General features: G+C 29.5%; 1 protein-coding gene and 1 long non-coding RNA gene across 3 annotated transcripts in view; one reads left to right on the forward strand and one right to left on the reverse strand.

The window, feature by feature from the left end:
• Positions 1-1,347: 1,347 nt before the first annotated feature.
• LOC100569227 overlaps positions 1,348-15,237 on the forward strand; it is an 18,733-nt gene continuing 4,843 nt past the window's right edge. The window contains exons 1-3 of one of the 2 annotated variants that reach the window (XM_016805143.2): positions 1,348-1,511; positions 1,573-2,044; positions 2,863-3,035. In XM_016805143.2, coding sequence (XP_016660632.1) covers positions 1,990-2,044; positions 2,863-3,035 — 228 coding nt within the window. In that variant the 5' untranslated portion in view covers positions 1,348-1,511; positions 1,573-1,989. Of the gene's footprint in view, positions 2,045-2,862; positions 3,036-15,237 lie in introns of both variants that reach the window. The other variant, XM_003245105.4, reaches the window with a different exon arrangement.
• Positions 3,492-7,359, reverse strand: LOC107883976. Its single transcript, XR_001679618.2, has 2 exons — positions 7,062-7,359; positions 3,492-3,741 (listed from the first exon to the last, which is right to left on the reverse strand). It is a non-coding gene; the product is annotated as an uncharacterized LOC107883976 (long non-coding RNA).

The following is a 15,237-nucleotide window of genomic DNA, read 5'->3' on the forward strand; positions in this document are numbered from 1 at the left end:
CATATTTTAATAGGTACCTATTTAGATTTTATGTGTTTTACATAGTTTCACGGAAACAATGTTATCGCTACCACTACCATCCTACGCCGATCAAATTCCGTCGTCGAAACGAAACCTGAACGACATGTACACGCGTGCAATGCTTCTCACCAACCCGCATGTATAATTTTGTATATTGGTACAGTATAGTTTTCTTGCACTCGCCAATGAGTCGCAAGCGTTCGTCCAATATTATACTAAAATATCTCAAAATTAAATACCTAATATTTCATTCCAAATGTTTGACTGTAGATGTTGGATAAGGGTGAAGGTACACAAATTAGACAACAAATAACTAACTAATTAAGATTGATAAAGATAACAAAGCTATTTGAAGTTCAAATTTTGAACTACGCAAGTATTATTTTTATTTTTTATTTTATTAATTTTGATTGTTAAATACTTAAATGTATAAAAAATTAAAAGGAATAAAATACTTTTAAAATTAATGGATATATTAATATTCTTATTATTTTAAAATTTGCTCATGATTTTTTTACATAATGCATATTTTGAGTGCATAATTTAAAAACGTTAGGACAGCAATGTATATTTACGAACTTTTTAGTGTATATTTTAATGCATAGGTGTTTTGCCAATTTTCAGTGCATAAACTTACGAGCCCTGCTGATGATAGTTCCTTTTATTTTTCCCAAAATAGTCATGGTTCCAATATTCAATAAACATAAGTTATTTATAATAAGACATCGTATTTTGCTAACGCGTGTGACGTCTTCTACAAAAGTACAATCAATTATTAAATTAATTTTTATTTTGTTCATATTAATATATTATTAATATTAATCAAAAAATGGGAAACTGAAAATGTCTCTAAACAGTTCAAAACAAATAAAAATATTTTGAAAATGTTATCGTATAAAGAAAATGCCAACATAAATATTCAGTGAAAAGTTCATGTATCTACGGTTATTTGTTTTAACTTTAAGAGTTACAGCGAAGACCAAAATCGATTTTGTAAAAAACCAACTAGATTGACCTTTCCTATCAGAAAAGATACTGTTGAAGAAAATCTAAGCATTTTTAGTGTCCGTTTAGGATAACTACATATCCTAAGGAAACTTATATATTTATATAATACAAATATATATAAATATATAAAATAAATAAATTTATTTTTTGATACAATTAATACAGTGTATTAAACACACAATTATAATATGTCAATATAAATTTTCTGCCCCTAAGTGGACTAAAAAAATGTCCATCCCGGGCAACAGGTTACACTTGCCCCTAGCCCCCTCCCCCCAAATATGTACCTGTCGACAGTCATATGTTACAATTAATTCGTAGGGTTCATAGCCTGTGACAGTAGTATTGGGTTGTCACAACAATGTTGTATTTCATCATCATTAGCATGGCGTTTATGCAGCGGCATGCCTAATGTATTTAAACTTTGGTCGGCCGCAGAAACGTAAAGAGAGGCTTCGTGCAAAACTGATCAGTAACTAACGGTGAGTCGTAACATACTCTATAATATACATCTCTTACAAAATCTTTTTCGTCGTAATTTAGGTGGGCCCTAGAACAAAATTCACGGGGAGGCCACACGTCGGCATTTGCTGTCATTAAATCCGAAAACGCAGTTGGCGTTATTTTGGCGGCGTCCAGCGCTCTACTGCGCAAGGCTGTGGAAACGCATGCGATCTCCGGCGGCGAAAGGCCACGGGATGGATATCGATTTTCTCGCTATCTGACGGAACCAAACGGCGTGTGCGTGTGGACAACAATATTGTTTCCGATGCCGTCAAACCGTTAAACAATATCGCCCGTCGTTCTCCCAGACGATATAAACGAATAAAAGTTCTCACGGACGAGAGTACGGGACGTTTCCCCGAGAAAACAACTCGGACTTGTGTCTTTATTATTATACAGTTGAGTGGTTGATAACTTTACGTTTGTAGACTAGTGGAAACAACGCCGTCGTGTGATATGGCTTGGAAATTGTTGATAACCATTTACAATTTCATTGTATTGGCGCACTGCGGTGAGTACTTATATATTATAATAATATAATTATGTATGATATACCGTTGATACCAGCTTGAATACGCGTGATAATGTGATATTTTGCGTAAATATTGTGTGTAGAATATACTTTGTTGTATATACATTATACATATAATATTATCTAAGGACTTTAACTTTTGGCAATAGGCATTGAGTAGATATACATAATTAGTGTTGTACTTCAGTATTTGATAAGTAAATGTATAGGTAAACCACCCCTTAATAATATTTATTTCCCTTAAGGGGCCTCACAATACTGCCGTCAATTTTAGTTCAAAATACCATAAGTTTTGACAAAACTAAAGTTAGTTTACGTTGTCCGATTTTTATTTCAACTCTACGGAAAATTGTCTATAGATCGTACGAAACTCTTTGAAAAAAATTAATATTATTGTAAACTAGCTGTAAATGAAAACTAGAAAATATAATTTTTTTCAAATCATATAATTAAAACTAAACACGGAAAGTGTTTCGTACGATCTTCGTACATTTTTCTGCTGAATTCAAATATTTTACGTACGTGAGTGGTACCCTATTGCATTTCCCTCACACTAATAATCGTTTACTACTAACGCATAGATCCCGGGAGGCTAATACGAGTTTGGAAATTGCCCAATTGTAGCCCCTTAAATAATAGCCGTAGCGAGGCCCCGTTTTCTGGCTTGGGTAGGTATATACCTATAATCTAATAATATTATATCAATATAAAAACGTATATAAATATACATATAAGTACAGGTATACTTATAATTATTATTTTAAATTTTTAAATTTTTATTTTCGCTTTTTTCATAGTGGACTGGTCAGGAAAAATCTACCAGACAAACGCGGCTTTAGAAAAAGAAAACCTCATGTTTTGTTACGAGTGCAATACAATGGTAAACGGGAAAAGCTGCAGTGATTTCACAAACAAGGAAGAGTATTTGAGATTCTCTACGAAATGTACAGGAGATAGAAAAACATGCATGGTAAACAACTATATAATATTAGAATAATGACCTTAAATATTATAATCGAGTGATGACACTGAACCTTGTAAAAGCAATTGAGACAGCGTGCGTCTGCTGCAGCTGATGGATATCAATATGATAATACAGTGGAACGATAGGTACACACCGCAAGTATACGTCATATTGGGACATATATAAGTGTAACAATAAACCTATTGATTAGCAGTGCCGCATCTTTAGTGAAATTATTTTTAAAATGTTTTGGTTCGTAAATATTTTTCAAACGGTTTTTATACGTGTCGTACCCTGTGTAGTACCCAGCTGTGTCCGACGTAATATCTAATAATAATAACAATAGTGGAAACAACTGTGTGGATAATTATCATCAAGGAGGCATAGGGTTTCGTACCACTGTTACGTGCTGCTCGTTCAGGGATCCAGAAAGATGATGTTTTGAAATAAAGTGGTAGTCAATTTTAGAACAGTAATTGAAATGTAGTTTATTATAACAGAATTAAGTATGATATCGTCGTAATAGTGCAGTACAATAGCTGGTGGCCTGAGTCTTGCTGGTCCAGGTACATCCATAGATATATACAACAACTAGATAGCCGTCTTTATACTACAGTGGTGACCAATGTTGAAATCAGCTGCCATTTATTACGGTGATATTGAATTGAGTCCATGCTACTTGTATGTGTTTGAATTGAGTCCAGGGTATTATCTTAATGTGTTTGAATTGAGTCCGTATAGATAATAATATATAATAAATATTAAATAAAACATATGTATTAATCATTAATGTTTAACATGTTGGATATTTTTATTTAAATATTTAGGGAATAATATAGGTATAATATAATTATATACTTATATATTTATAAATACCATTAAAACTTTCTGTTAAATTTTAAGATACTAATAATAATCGTGGTTCAACATTAGTACACAAAGAGTGTACATATACAATAATGCATAATAATTATTATTTTTAATATTTTTTAACTAATTAACTCTTTATACTTATTATTATTATGATTAAAAAAATACAATAACACACATTTTTTGGGAGACTACTCAGCCAACCTCCACATGGTGTCTTCTGGGTAACGCTAATAGGCTTAAGGGACTCAACTCAAACAACCTAAAAATATTGGTCAGACTCAACACCGATAACCCAAAAGTATTTGCGGGACTCAATTCAATGTTATCCATTTACAAAGCAGGCAATATTTATATTTATTTATATACATATTTTATTATATTTATCTATACATACATACTGTGATAATATTATTTAGTAAACATTGCCAGGTACATTTCCCCAGCCCCCCCCACAATTTTGAATTTTTTTTTTCACCATTCGTTTGTAGCCGATTTGTATTGGTTTGTAATCTAATTTTTTTCGTTTGTAAAGATTTAGTTTTTTTTTAAAATCAAAATTTTGGTGGGGGGGCTGGGTAAATGCCCAAATTTTGAATTTTGAATTTTTTTTTTCACCTTTCGTTTGTAGCCGGTTTGTATTAGTTTGTAATCTAATTTTTTTCGTTTGTAGAGATTTAGTTTTTCTTTAAAGTCAAAATGTTGGTTCGGGGGGCTGGGAAATTCCCAAGTTTGGAATTTTTATTTAATTTAGATTTTTTATTCAACCAGGTTTTTATTCTATTTAGATTTTTCAATAAAAAATGGTTTTTAATTCAAATTAATTTTTTTTATTCATATAAGACTTTTTTTAATCCGATATATGATTTTTTTTCAACAAGGATTTTTTATTTAATTTAGATATATCAATAAATAATCGTGTTTTATTCGAATTTTTTTTTTATTCCTATTAGACTTTTTTTATCCAATTTAGATTATTTTATCCGATTTAGGATTGTTTTTTATTCAAATCAATTTTTTTATTCAAATTAACTTTTTTTCATTCATATAAGACTTTTTTTTTTAATCTAATTTGGCATTTTTTATTCGATTCAGTTTTTTTATTCAACCAGGCTTTTATTCTATTTAGATTTTTCAATAAAAAATGGTTTTTATTCAAATTAATTTTTTATTATTCATATAAGACTTTTATTAATCCGATTTAGGATTTTTTTCAACAAAGATTTTTTATTTAATTTAGATATATCAATAAATAATGGTCTTTTATTCAAATTATTTTTTTTATTCCAATTAGACTTTTTTATCCAATTTTGATTATTTTATCTGATTTTTTTTTTTACTTACATGTTTTTTTATTCAAATCAGTTTTTTTTATTAAAATTAGACTTTTTTTCTAATTTGGAACTTTTTATCCGATTTAGATTTGATTTAAAATAAAAACTAAATCGGATAAAAAAGTCTTATATAAATGAAAAAAATCAATTTAAATAAAAAACCATTATTTATTGAAAAATCTAAATTAAATAAAAAATTCTTTTTGAAAAAGTCTTAAATCGGATAAAAAAGTCATATTAATAAAAAAAAATGAACTTGAATAAAAAACCATTTTTTATTGAAAAATGTAAATAGAATAAAATCCTGATTGATTAATAAATCGATACATTTTTTATTCAACCAGGCTTTTATTCTATTTAGATTTTTCAATAAAAAATGGTTTTTTATTCAAATTAATTTTTTTTTATTCATATAAGACTTTTTTTTCTAATTTGGAACTTTTTATCCGATTTAGATTTATTAATCAATCAGGTTTTATTCCATTTACATTTTTCAATAAAAAATGGTTTTTTATTCAAGTTCATTTTTTTTTTATTAATATGACTTTTTTTTATCCGATTTAAGATTTTTTTTCAAAAATGATTTTTTATTTAATTTAGATTTTTCAATAAATAATGGTTTTTTATTTAAATTATTTTTTTTCATTTATATAAGACTTTTTTAACCGATTTAGTTTTTATTTTAAATCAAATCTAAATCGGATAAAAAGTTCCAAATTAGAAAAAAAGTCTAATTTTAATAAAAAAACTAATTTGAATAAAAAAACATGTATGTAAAAAAAAAAAATCAGATAAAATAATCAAAATTGGATAAAAAAGTCTAATTGGAATAAAAAAAAATAATTTGAATAAGACCATTATTTATTGATATATCTAAATTAAATAAAAAATCTTTGTTGAAAAAAAATCCTAAATCGGATTAATAAAAGTCTTATATGAATAATAAAAAATTAATTTGAATAAAAAACCATTTTTTATTGAAAAATCTGAATAGAATAAAAGCCTGGTTGAATAAAAAAACTGAATCGAATAAAAAATGCCAAATTAGATTAAAAAAAAAAGTCTTATATGAATGAAAAAAAGTTAATTTGAATAAAAAAATTGATTTGAATAAAAAACAATCCTAAATCGGATAAATTATCCGAAAAATATTGGATAAAAAAGTCTAATAGGAATAAAAAAATAATTCGAATAAAAGACGATTATTTATTGATATATCTAAATTAAATAAAAAATCCTTGTTGAAAAAAAATCCTATATCGGATTAAAAAGTCTTATATGAATAAAAAAAAATTAATTTGAATAAAAAACCATTTTTTATTGAAAAATCTAAATAGAATAAAAACCTGGTTGAATAAAAAATCTAAATTAAATAAAAATTCCATACTTGGGAATTTCCCCAGCCCCCGAACCAACATTTTGACTTTAAAAAAAAACTAAATCTCTACAAATGAAAAAAAATAGATTATAAACCAATACAAACCGGCTACAAACGAATGGTGAAAAAAAAAATTCAAAATCCAAAATTGGGGGGCTGGGGAAATGTACCTAACATTGCCTGCTTTGCGGCCGACTTCGATGACAAGAAGGAGACGGCTACCTAGTTGTATATATCTAAGGGTACATCTGCCTATGCCGTAGGAGCCCTCTTATATACGATGCTGATTCTCATGATAGAATCGAAGCATGTAGCATGTCGCCCGTATACGACCATCATAAAGTTGTTATTCTGTGAGTGAAACTGCCGCTCGTATGATGATTTTATGTTATGCCCGCTCGTTTTGATAGGATAGCCAGATATGTTTTAATTATTTCGCTGAAATATTACCTTATATAGAATATACGAGGACACAGCTGCGTGTAGCAATATATAACATATTATTATATATTAATACATAAATTCCTTTACACCATATTACAAATAAACACATACATCGGATACATAAAATATAAAATAAACAGACGAGCAACGAACAGAAAGGTTTACGAATAAGTAATAATTGGAAAAATACATATCCAATAAGACCGGAAAGCTAATGTGTGAATTCAACTAAAATATACGTATAACTAAATTATTATCATGTTTCGTTAAGCACAACGTAGTAGGTACTTATAATATTAAAATTACACACATTTTTATATTTTAAACTAATGATAATGCGTAATAAAATAATGTGGTGCATAGTTCATATCAATTTATAATATACTATTCAACCGATAAATCAATGCAATTTTCACTGGTTGCTTTATTAGCATTTTCTATACACGATACAATTATCAAAATATTTTGATTTGTTTTGAACTATCTAAGGACATTTTCAGTTTCCAATTTTTTTAGTTTTTTTTCTATGAATGTAAATCAAATTTGATTTGTTGGATAAAAAAGCTTTAATACAGTGGTTCTCAATCTTTTTAGGACCGCGACCCAAATTTTCTTCCAAAAATCTATCGCGACCCCCATGGTTTTACATTTACAGAATCAAAAAAGTAATTTCAAAAAACAAATTTTTTCTATTTTATTACTTATTTACAACTTTATAATAATACTAATAATTATAGTAATATACTTATAATAATAATATAATACTTAATTAATAATTAAGTGAATGTGATGAATGTGCTTGTTTCCTGCTATTGTTGATAACAGCACCAACATCGACGTCAATTTTAGTTGTTTTCAAACGCAAGGAGTGCGATAATTGGAGCTTGTTTCTGTGTTTGTTTTTGATGCCCACCATTGCCGAAAATCCAACTTCGCACAAGTATGAAGATGAGAAAGGTAGTAATACCTTTAAAGCTTCAGTTGAAAGAGTTTGACATTTCTGTTGAGCTGACAGCCAAAACTCAATCAAATTATTGCGGCTAAATTTAAGTTTTAATGATGTATCCTCAGAACAAATTACACACTGTGGTCGTTGTTAATCATTATCTTCTTTCCAAGAAAAACCAATTTTTATGAACTCTGAATCATACTTTCTTGTCTTTTTTTTTCGTTTTAAAACCGAAGTTGAAGGTTCGTTTTCATCAGTTTCAATTTTTCGCTTATTTACCAAACATTTATCCATCATATAATTTTTGTAAATAATTTGTCTCAAAAATAGCGTTCACAATTACACTAAACAATCGATCGCACCAATACGAACGCACGCAGTACAACACACTCATACACGTGCACGACACATTAACTAAAATTACAAGCCAACGATGATACAGCGTAACGACTAACTGAAATTTTACAGACAACTAATTTAAAAAAACATAAATTTCTTACAATCTGTATAATTTAAAAAACTTCTCGCGACCCCCCAAAAATTGAATATATTTTGGGACTATAACCCTGGGATGTTGTTTTACGGTCGTTTCCAGGAATGCGTAAAGATTTCCCCACACACTACACCGGTGGCGGCAAAACGAGTCCGCACCACAATTATTCACCACCACCGAGTCAGCACATCCAAGATAAAAGAATTTTACCGCCACCGCTGCAGTGTGTCGACCTTAACACATGTCTTGGGTCTTATATACAATTATATTATGTATTATCAAACTATAGTAAAGTTAGTACTTAGATTGTATATAGCCATCTATACAGCACCGCATATTATTCTAAAATCGTATTTTATATAATACATATATTATATAGGCTGTAATCACTTAGAAATATTAAACCTACCACGGGATTATTGTGGGTAACATTTTAATGATATACGCCTATCATATTATGATACTGATATTTACCTAAAGCATTGATTAAATATTTTATCAATGTCTAAACTCAAATAAAAACGTTATTGTATCTGTCATATAATTATACTTCCATTAAAATCGAAATACTTTAAACTAACCAGCACTCTTCGTTTTTATCAGATATAATATTATTATTAATGAATAGTTTAGTAAATCGACGGAGTTTTTTTCCTATATTATACGAAATAAAGAGCAATATAATATACCACCTACGATTATCAGCAGGTATCTAATAATAACAACTTGCATCGATTCGCGAACCTCGAAAATGACATATTTATGAATACTGTAACGGATAGTGAATAGACGGATAGACGATTAATGAATATCAATAGTTAAATTAAAAGTATATTAAACAATAGAACTATCAAATAGGTGAATAGGCAAATAGGCAAACGACCTCATTAGCAATTTGGCAGTTGAGAATTACAAATAGACGATCGTGGTAAAGAGGAAGGCCAGCCATAGGCGCAACTTCAACTTTTGACTTGGGGAGGGCTAAATATATTAAAGGCAACCAGACCATTGCAATATAGCATTTTAAAATTGTATGTCCTATGTTTTTTGGGGGGGTTACGGCTAAGTTTGGGGGGGCTTAGCCCCTCAAGACCCCCTCAATTTGTGCCTATGAGGCCAGCCGGGTATTAATAATTATTCGAGTGTAATATTTTATATTTTATAAGACACAAATCACGAATCTATTGACGCGATATGGGATTGCCATTACCATAAATAGATATATATATAATATACATATACTTAAACTAGAAAACAGGATGTGATAACTAGCGATTAGTTGGTGTTTCGTGGAATCGTCATTATGATTCTGTTCACACATAGACCATAGAATGCAGATAATGAATTGACGCAATATGGATAATTCGATGGACCGGGGGTAAGGTAGGAGAGCCTGGGCCCTTATAAAAGCAGACCAGAAACGGCCTGTATTCAAACGTGTTCACTCCACTGCACTACGATCACCTTCACGACACTTTGTTTGACAAATTTGTAATTTGGACTTAAACAAATTATTGAAGTACAATTTAATAAACCACATAATAAAATCACATCTGTCTACAATTATTCATCAACTTCCTCATCATCATCAGCAAAACGATCTAGCTACCTGCATTATTAATATTCAAGTAGTCACCTGGACTACCAGAATATTACAATACCAATAGACCATGATTACCTATTCCAAAAATCGAGACAGCCACATATGTATAAATGTATAATTAGAACAATATAAATATAATATTCTCATGTTTACTATGATATATTGTAATATGCTCGTAGCTTGTAGTGATCAGTATAATATTCTGATAGCCAGTTGACTACGAGTATATTATGATTTTGCAGGAAGCAAGACCGATTTGTTGACGATGAAGTTGATGATGAGGTAATAGATAAATAAATTTGTAGACAGGTGAAATATTACTATGTGGTTTATTAAAATGTTCTTCAGTAAAATTGACCAAGTCCAAATAATGAAATTATTACAAAAAGTGTCGTGAAGGTGCTCGAAGTGCAGTGGAGAAAACACGTCTAAATACAGGCCGTCTCCGGTCTGCTTTTATAAGGGCCCAGGCTCTCCTACCTACCCCCCGGTCCATTGACTTATCCATAATGCGTCGTTGCGTTTATCGGTGTCCCGTGCACTGCGTGTGAACCTAATCATAAATGATGTTTCCACGAACCGACTGTTATCTGTTGCATTCTCATCCTGTTTTATGGTTTTTTTGTACTATATCTACTTTGTGAAGAATAAGATCCCATATCCTGTCGTTAATACATGGCTTGTGGTTTTGAATGTATTTTATTATATTATTATGCTCGATTAATCCCTCCGGCTAGCAACCCATATATATAGATTATTGTGACAGTCTTTCACTCCCCCTGGTATCATTCCTTACCACCTATATTATTATATTAATAATAATAGCTCGTATATTCTCACCTTGATTACCTATGTTATTATGTTCTTTATACTTGTATTATTTGAAAGAAACGGATACTGTCCGTTCCAGTATTATTAATAGTATATGGCCAACATTTAAAACCACTTTTTTATTCCTGCTTACAATTCATAGAATATAATAGAAGCTAGGGCGATTGTATGCAACAACAACAACAACACCTGAGTCGGTACCTTTGATCCACCTCCTATATTATACGACACAATAGATAATAGGGAAAAAACCGCAACACGGGATGGACGTGGGCCGTAGGCATTTCCGAGGAGATTGTGGACAAAGAAGACGCGAGAACACTGATACGGTATCAGTGACAGACGGATAGACAGGGGAGCGTGATCAGAACAGTCAGGTTAATAATTTAATACTTTGGACTTGGAATATTTCCGAACGATAATAATTTGGACTTAGAATATTACAGTGCTTGAAATTGATTTTAAATATTACTAAAAATCGTTAAAAATTATCTAAGAAATCAAAGTGATATCAAAATGAAATACTTTTTTTAATTTATATAATATTTATAATATTTAAAATTTATACCAAAATTGTAATCGTTTTATAATTTTTATAATATACAAATCGATTTAAAATTTGAAAATCAAAAATAGCTGATATAGGCCTATAATGTTGTTCATATAATGTAGATAATAATAAAAAAATATTTCGTTTTCTTAGGCCTGTTACACAGCCGCTCGTGCGAACACGGCTGCATACAAAGGCTTCTGGACTTCAAAAAAACATCGAACTTTCTTTCAGCTATTTTTGATTTTCAAATTTTAAATCTATTTGTATATTGTAAAAATTATAAAACGATTACGATTTTGGTATAAATTTTAAATATTATTAAAAAAAAATATTTCATTTTGATATCACTTGATTTCTTAGATAATTTTAACGATTTTTAGTAATATTTAAAATCGATTTCAAGCACTGTTTTTAGCTGCATAATGAAAATTAGTGTAGTCAATATTAGATTTAATGAGTATGGGTGAAGTATATAAAAACGTATTTAAATAAATAATTTATTATATTTAATATGTTTGTAAAATATATCATGCATAATGTATACTATATACAGGGTGTTCAAAAGGTTAAGAAACTTTCATTAGACTGATAAACGATAGTATGTTATAATTAATGAGGTGATTAAATATTTTACCTAATAAATGTGCAGAAGTTTTATCTGTTATTGCTAGGTATAAACCGTTCGGGTATAATAATATTAAAACGGTAATAATTAAAGAACTTCCAGAGTTTTTGAACACCTTGTGTAGGTATTATAAAATATATTATAGGTAATAGGTATATTATAATGATTTAGGTATAACTGGATTTATTATGCGATAAGATTCGGTGAAAGACGATAGTCGTATAATAGTATAATACTATTAAAATTATAGAAATTACGTCTTGGCTAGGGGCTTGAATTTAAACGACCAAAAATATCGAAAATGCCTTTTGAAAATTTAATTTATGACCTAAAACTCTCAACAATTTCCTAGAAAAATTCCCCGGAATTGATTCTGGATATTTTCAGAAATCAAGATTACCTTCTAAGTTATATTATTTTAGTACAATTAATATTTTTCATACATAATATTACTATGGTAATTTATATATAATATAAGATTTATATTTGGTAGTACTTATAAATGGGTTGAAAAAAATTACCCAAAAAAATAAATAATTCCCTAATAATATAATATACATAATAATTATATACACTTAAACATTAAAAAACTCGAAAAATTAAAAAAAGGTTGTTGTTGCTAGTATAGTGTGTATACCTGAAACGCATATTTTGTATCTTGGTGTTGTAGTGGGCTGCCAGCGATATTGATAATTTGTTAATAAGTAGTAGAAGACAATTTTCAACAGTGAACAATTAATGATAGTTTATTTCTAGCAAAAATTATAATAGTGTACAAGTCGGATGGATACGAGTGGCATGAAGGTGCTTTGGTCTCAGCAGGTAATCGACCATATATTTATGACTTGGTCAACAGTATCTTATATATTACTTAGATTATCTACTTTTTATGCATTGTGTCAGGTAAAAAACTACTGGTCAAATTATTTATTCTTATCTATTCGTTATTGCCGCTTAAATTCGTATAATTCATATTTCATAGCCCGCAACATTGGAAAGCATCGTGTCAAGTATTCCATAAAAAAATATGCAAATGTATCGAAATCCAAGCCCTACTTTTAATCTTAATCCTACAATATTGTATTATTATCATGGTGTGTGCGAACACGTTATACATTTATATTTTCATTTCTCCTTGACCCTTATAAATTGTGCCCAGACGAGTTCCGGTTTTAAAAATTAGATTGTGCGCAATCTAGTAGCAACCTTGATATTTTTAAGATATAGCTGCTAGTAGAAATTTAACTTTGGTACCTAAATATTTTCGACCACTCCTATATTATTTATTTGATACTACATTTAGAAAGGTCGTTTCTCAACTTGTTTGCGGGATTTCGCATATTGACACTTGATGATAAATTTGCTTAGGTAGTGATAGCTGTAGTATATTAAACATTATAATTAATATTATTATACCTAAATGTATTTCGATTATCACCAATATAAATCAAATTTGTTACCTAATATATTTCGAAAATCCATTAACTTTTTAGTGCTCTAAATAATTGTATTCATCTTTAGTAGATTCGTGTGAACGTTTCCCTTTAAGCCATGGGCTGAACGCTGAAGCAATATAGTTATAACTGCTTTTTTACAGCGTAAAATAAGAAATCGTGTCACGCATGTATACAGATATCCGGTGGGGGTCAATCCATAATACCTATATAAAGCGGTCCGCGAGAGCACACTATTTAGTACGTAGGTATTGACTATTTTCAGATGATAATATCAAATATTTTATCACTTGTTGCTCATTGAATATTGATGCCAGTGACCACTCGGCTTTATACATACGAATGCAGTATAATTTCCGACTTTGACATTGTGCATTTATGCGCCATCCCGAATTGTTTTTGAACCAGGGGCGTATAGCGTGCATGTAAGCACTGTAAGCACTGCTTACACTTGAAAAAAGGAAAAATAAGTTAATATTAATGTTATTGTAATAACAAATTACAACTCAAATTAAATCTTTGACTATTTTTTTTAAGTTTCTATAATAATAAAAATAATAAATAATAATATGTTTAGAATATAACATAACAATTTTAATGAACACAGCCATATTTTGGTCATCGTTGTCGGCCGTTGCGTATGATGGTGGGAAACTGGAAAATCTATTTTTATTTTATTAACACTTGGTGTTGACGCGCTGTGCCGTCGTGTAACATGTTCTGAAACTGCTTACGTGAGCTAATAGACACGGCTAACGTACAATGTCGTAGAGGGGGCTCGTATTTATATACAATTTGTAAGCACTTATGATTTTGCATACACCACAGTACCAACCGGTTTATTATTATTTGTATCACCGATAAGACGATAATCGGCGGCTGGGTACAAAATTTTGTAGTTGACAGTTGACTGCAAAATTACTAATAAATTTCGAAAACATTAGTATTTCTGCTTACACTTTCTTAAAACCCACGCTACGCCACTGTTTTGAACTTAATTTAACTTAATATTATATTATTTATTACTCTAAAAAATAATTTTATTACTGCAGTTATTACTATCATATTATAATTTTGTACACTGCACGTGGATTCTTATATCAATCAGGATATATTAGATAAATCAAAGTTTTTATAAAATATCTGCTACTCATCATATGAAATTATAAAAACCATGGGTTGTCATAAAAATAATAATACCTAATATTAAAAAAAAGCTATCAAATAAGTAACCGCTGTATTGTATACAAGCCCGGATTAAGACATTTTGAGGCCCAGGGGCCAAAGTTTTAAATGAGGCCCTTGTACGAAAAAAAATATTAATGTATATAATGTGTTCCGGGGTGAAGTGACCAGCCGACGTCATATAAAAGTATACCAAAAATGATAAAGAAATAGCCTTTAAAGATTGGGTCTAACTTTTTTATTTTTTAAGTTATGGGCAAACTTTTTTTATCAAAATCATACATATCACGCATTTGTTTATGTATTTTCAAAAGTTTTTAACATTTTTATGTATTTTTTGTTTATTTTAAAGCTATTTAATTGTCCTATCAACACTCCAAAATACGCATTTGAACTAGAAATGCATTAATTATGTTTATTAAATTAAAAAAGTAGAAAAAACTTGGCCAAAATTGGCATTTTTTAAAGGAAATCGTGTATTATTCCAAA

The sequence above is a fragment of the Acyrthosiphon pisum genome, chromosome A2, assembly GCF_005508785.2.
Source record: "Acyrthosiphon pisum isolate AL4f chromosome A2, pea_aphid_22Mar2018_4r6ur, whole genome shotgun sequence".
Classification (NCBI taxonomy): domain Eukaryota; kingdom Metazoa; phylum Arthropoda; class Insecta; order Hemiptera; family Aphididae; genus Acyrthosiphon; species Acyrthosiphon pisum.